Here is a 5,667-nt window from a genome sequence, read left to right as displayed (position 1 = left end):
TTGAGGGAAATTGGAAGGGGAGATGAACCATGAGAGACTATGGACTCTGAAAAACAATCTGAGGGTTTTGAAGGGGTGGGGGGGTTGGGAGCCTGGAGGGCACGTATTGCATGGAGCACTGGGTGTGGTGCATAAACAATGAATTGTTACACTGAAAAGAAATTAAATTTTAAAAAAAGAAAAAAATATATATATATAATATAAATTAAGAAATTATTAAGAAATATGTGGAAGAAAGAGAATACATCCACACATATAATACTAAAGGTATAGATATGGTTAATCTTTAGTGAAGGATATTTAAAACTCCATATTTCCAAGAATTTTGACCTTCCAAGCAATTTTATTATTTACCAGGACAACTGAACATCTGAATTCTAGTTGGATCCTTGAATTAATTAATTTTTCCTAAATCTGCAAATCCCTTCCTCTCCTTTGTAAAAGGTTCTTAGAATCTTAAAAGGAATTGGGTGATTATGTAATAATTTTCTTAAAGCCTTTTTAGTTCTGTTAATTGAAGTCAGGTCTTCACTCACTGGTTGTTTCATATGTGCTATTGTTGTTTTCTGGATCTTGATATCACTTCAATTTGTTTCCCTGATAATCCTAGTGTCCCTATTGATAGTGTGGTGCCAATTCTAGATTATTGCTGAAGCTTCCTTCTTATTTAATAAAAGTGTTATTTTTCTAAAATTCTAATTCCCCTGCATATTCTAATTTTTTAATATCTTTACCCCCAAATTTTGCCAATAGCTGAAAGTACATAATTTGTATTTTCATTAATGTAGATGTTTCAGAGAAATTCTTAGCCAAAACCTATCTAACAAGATTAACATGGGAAAACATTTTTATGAGCAGGAAAGTCAGGCATTTCTAGCCCAAGCAAGGTTTTTTAAATTGATACAGAGGATGACAAATATATTCCAATGGTGATACTTATACAAAATTCAATTGTATAAATAGTTGTTTTGAAAATGAAGAGGGAAACAATTTGTTTTTTCTTTTATTCCAGGACCCAAAGGAGTAATAAATGACTGGAGAAAGTTTAAATTAGAGAGTGAAGACAGAGATTCAATTCCACCTAGCAAGAAGGAGATTCTCAGACAAATGTCTTCTCCTCACGATAGAAATAACAAAGACTTAAAAGAAAGATTCAGCAGAAAGGTAAGGAAAAATCAGTAGTTATAACTTACAATGTGTTTTCAGTCTAAATGACTGTAAAGAATCACTTTAGAGATATAAAATAGATATATTTCAAAAATATTTATTATGATAGTTTATGTTGGCCAACCCCCGCCCCCCAAAAAAACCCCAGAAATGAAGTAAATGCCTGTGAAGGTATTCCATGTTTAAAAATATATATATAGGAGCTCTTAAAAGAATGAGTTACAAATACACGAGCTGACTTACAGGCAGTTCTATAATATGAGAAAGCAAGATACAGAGTATTTTAAGTTATATGATTATTTCATTCTCTAGAGCAAAGGGGAAAAACACATCACTGTATATATTTTTACACTTATAGAATTACATGAACAGTATATAGAAAAGTACGGGGGGAAAAAGGTATGGAAAGACATTCACCAACCTGACAATATTGGTTATTTAGAAGGGTGGAATTGGTTGAAAGATCTCAACTTCCTTTTCCAAATAGGAGAAAGAAAGTAAGCAGAATAAGCCACATTTTTTTTTAAGATATCAAGATATTTTTAAAGCAGAATTTTTTTAAAAATCTCACTTATTGTTATATAATGTGTATGTCCATGTGCTATGTCAAAATATGTTAATGGAGATTATCTCAGAGTATTAGAGTGGTGAATTTCACTATTTATTACTTCCTGCTTTTAGCTTTTAGTGTTTTTTGAATCCTTATAATTAGCATGCATTATTTATATAACAATAATAACAACAATCATATTTTTAAAAAAGATTTTATTTATTTATTTAACAGGGAGAGAGATCACAAGTAGACAGAGAGGCAGGCACAAAGAGAGGGGTAGCAGACTTCCCGCTAAGCAGAGAGAATGAAGCAGGGCTCAATCCTAGGACCCTGAGACCATAACCTGAGCTGAAGGCAGAGGCTTAACCCAATGAGTCACCCAGGCACCCCAACATCAATCGTATTAATTTAAAACCCATTAAGTGACTTCCATTGGGGAATAAATCACGTTAGTGGGTTATATATCTTCAAACCAATGTATATGAGTTGTATATTGATTCTCAACAGACAGACTACATTGGAAACATACTTGGTTCTAGGCTTCTGGCCATTGTAAAAATCTTCAAGTCTAAGAATTTGTTTCCAGGGTGCCTGGGTGGTTCCGTGGATTAAGCCTCTGCCTTCAGCTCAGGTCGTGATCTCAGGGTCGTGGGATCGAGTCCTGCATCGGGCTGTCTGCTTGTCAGGGAGCCTGCTTCCTCCTCTCTCTCTCTGCCTGCCTCTCTGCCTACTTGTAATCTTTCTCTGTCAAATAAATAAATAAAATCTTAAAAAAAAAAACAAAAAACAAAGAGTTAAAAAAAAAAGAATTTGTTTCTAGATTTGGGTTCCTTCACAGACACACTACATGATACAGTTGAGTCAATTAACTTTTCCCATCTGAAGAATTGCAACAACACATCCTCTCTTTGTTTTGAAAAGATGTGAAGAGAAAATAAACATGGAAGTATTAGAAATATGTAAAATGCCCTACAAATGAGAGACATTATGATTATTGAAAGTGTTGCACAAGTTAAGCTTGAGAAATGTATCTGAATGCCTAAACACCTGATTAGAACAAGATCTCACAAACGCATACATAAATCAGTATTACAATACTGATACAATATTTTTATGTTCAGTCTGTTAAATTAACAGTACTATGGTAGTCTGTTAAATTAACAGTACTATGGTAGCAACTTAAAAGTTATATAAAGCATCTAATTTTTTTAGAGTTAAAAAAATAAAATCGAGAATTATCTTAAAGCGAAAAAGTAATATGACAGGGAAAAGAATGAGAAGCAAATACAAGAGGCAGAAATGAGAAGGAATTAATGAAAGAACAAGATATTTCTACTTATCCTGAATCTTAGTATCATCTATAAAATGAGAGTAATAATACCTACCTCATAGTTTCATTGTGAGATTTGAGTAAGATAACCTATGCAAAGTGCCTAAAAACATATTAGATTTTCCATAAATACTAGTTTCTTGTCTTCTCAATTCTCCTCCACTTTAAAAATTATCAGCAGTTGCTATTTGAGACGCTGCTTGATGGCAAAGCAGCAGCAGAGAATCCCCTTGAGAGCCATCCAACTTCTATGGTCCTGGCGGCACCACGTCTCTCAATCACACAATCTCCCACATACGTATATATGTATATATGTATTTTGGTGGAGGAGGAGACTGTTTAACATTCTATGGAATAAGTTAATAATGGTGTAGCTATTTAAAAAGGCTCTGCAGTGGAAAGTAGCTGTGTTGAAAGACAGAAGTTAAGTCTTTTCTCACTTTAGCCTAAACCAGTAGATAAGAATTACCTTCAGGCAATTTAAAGCTCATTTAAAGATGGCTCACTCAGCCTCATACATACAAGTTTTAATTCAGTAGGTCCTGGGTGGTGCTCCAAAATTTGCTTTTACCAGAATTTCTCAGGTGCTGCTGACCCAGCATCAACCTCTTGAATGATCTGATGAACTCCAAATAATAGTAAAATCTTTCTTGCCTGAATTCCATCCCATATATTCCAAAAAGTCAGTAAGTGATAAGACATAGTTTTTTAAGGATATAATTTTTTAAAGAACTTTTGTGGAGGAGACATTATTATCTAAAGGCATTTGTTAGGAGTACATTTAAATTGTGTGTGTATACCTTTTTATTTTTTATGAAAGCCACTCCAGAGTAGACCCTGGTGGAATTTTTTCACCCAAAGTGATGGGTAGCTAAGTGGCATATTTTTCTCACAGAGATTGTAACCATCTCATGGCTCAACCACATTCAACAATATTTAGCCATGCATTTAATCAAGCAAAAATTACTGAGTTCCTATTATGTGCCAGATGCTACAGCAGATAATGAGGAGAGATGAATGATACAAAATTCCTGCCCCATGGGACATATCAGTTATAAAAACTATTATGAAATAAATAAGTACATGACATAATGTCAGGTAGTATTTGTTGCTATGAAGAAAAATAAACCAATATTAGGAATAGAAAGCATGGTGTGGGAACTTTTTGAGGTAGTATAATCAAAGAAGGTAACATTCTCAACTCTTTGAGTTGAGAATGGGTTTGGTATGTCTAAAAATTATAAATTTCTGGGGGCACCTACGTGGCTCAGGTTAAGTGTCTGCCTTCGGCTCAGGTCATGATTCCAGAGTCCTGGGATGGAGCCCTGCAGAAGGCTCCTGCTCAGCAGGAAGCCTGTTTCTCCCTCTCCCTCTGCCCCTCCCCCCTACTCGTGCACACACATGCTCTCTCTCTCAAATAAATAAATAAAATCTTTTAAAAAATGTAAAAAAAGAATATAAATTTCTGACCAAATTATCTCAATCATTTCTTTTGTCTATTTCTAGATGAGCATTCAAGAATATGAATTAATTCACCGAGACAAAGAAGATGAAAATTGTCTTCGTAAATACCGTAGACAGTGTATGCAGGATATGCACCAGAAGCTGAGTTTTGGGCCTAGATATGGGTTTGTGTATGAGCTGGAAACTGGGGAGCAGTTCCTGGAAACCATTGGAAAGGAGCAGAAAATCACAATTGTTGTTCATATTTATGAAGATGGTATTAAGGGTTGTGATGCTCTAAACAGTAGCTTTACATGCCTTGCAGCTGAATACCCTATGGTCAAGTTTTGTAAAATAAAAGCTTCTAATACAGGTGCTGGGGATCGCTTTTCCTCAGAGGTACTCCCCACACTGCTTGTTTACAAAGGTGGGGAACTCATAAGCAATTTTATCAGTGTTACAGAACAATTTGCTGAAGAATTTTTTTCTGGGGATGTGGAGTCTTTCCTAAATGAATATGGATTACTACCTGAAAGAGAGATACATGCCCTAGATCAGACCAACATGGAAGAAGATACTGAATAAAGAGTCATTATGTCAACATCTCATATTTCTCCAAGTTGAACATTGATTTTCGTAGTATCCATATTCCTTTAGAGAACACAAAGTATGCCTGTGGCTATTTTAATTTGTAAGAAAAAAAAAGATTGATACTAAAATTATTTGATTGGCATTTCTTATTTACTTAAATGAATAGAAGGCTTTACTACAAAATATTGTAGTCTTCAGTAACATGTTAGTAGTCAGAGGATATAGATAATATTGTGATGGTTTTCAAAAATCCCTTTCAAGTTATGTGTTGGCTTTTTTACTCCTTTTCTTTTCCTCAGTATTATTATTTGGACTTTTAAAATCATATTATCAATCATAATTTTGCTCATGTGATAAGAATAAAGTTTCATGAGGAAATAAGTTTTCTATTTGAATTCTGTTCTTTCTCAAGTACTACATTATCAGGGCCCTAAAAACATTATACAACCCAAAATATTTTAAAAAATTATTCAGTAAGGTATTTTACATTATATATATATATATATATATATATATATATATATATATATTTATATAAGAAACTTAAAAACTTTGTGTCACATTAAAGTTATAAAAAAAGGTA

At 33.7% G+C, this 5,667-nt stretch overlaps 1 protein-coding gene across 1 annotated transcript; it reads left to right on the top strand.

Annotated features, from left to right (window-relative positions):
* The first annotated feature begins 1,015 nt into the window (after positions 1-1,015).
* On the top strand, positions 1,016-5,465 carry LOC111150839 (phosducin). The gene is made up of 2 exons (XM_022508467.1): positions 1,016-1,164; positions 4,557-5,465. Exons 1-2 carry the CDS (start codon positions 1,108-1,110, stop codon positions 5,076-5,078), a joined length of 579 nt encoding a protein of 192 aa, XP_022364175.1. The 5' UTR covers positions 1,016-1,107; the 3' UTR covers positions 5,079-5,465.
* Positions 5,466-5,667: the final 202 nt, after the last annotated feature.

This window comes from Enhydra lutris, unplaced genomic scaffold, assembly GCF_002288905.1.
Source record: "Enhydra lutris kenyoni isolate GAN:26980312 unplaced genomic scaffold, ASM228890v2 scaffoldscaffold24, whole genome shotgun sequence".
NCBI classification, from domain to species: Eukaryota; Metazoa; Chordata; class Mammalia; order Carnivora; family Mustelidae; genus Enhydra; species Enhydra lutris.
Note: the sequence above shows the minus strand (reverse complement) of the source record. Positions and strands in the feature narration are given on the sequence as shown.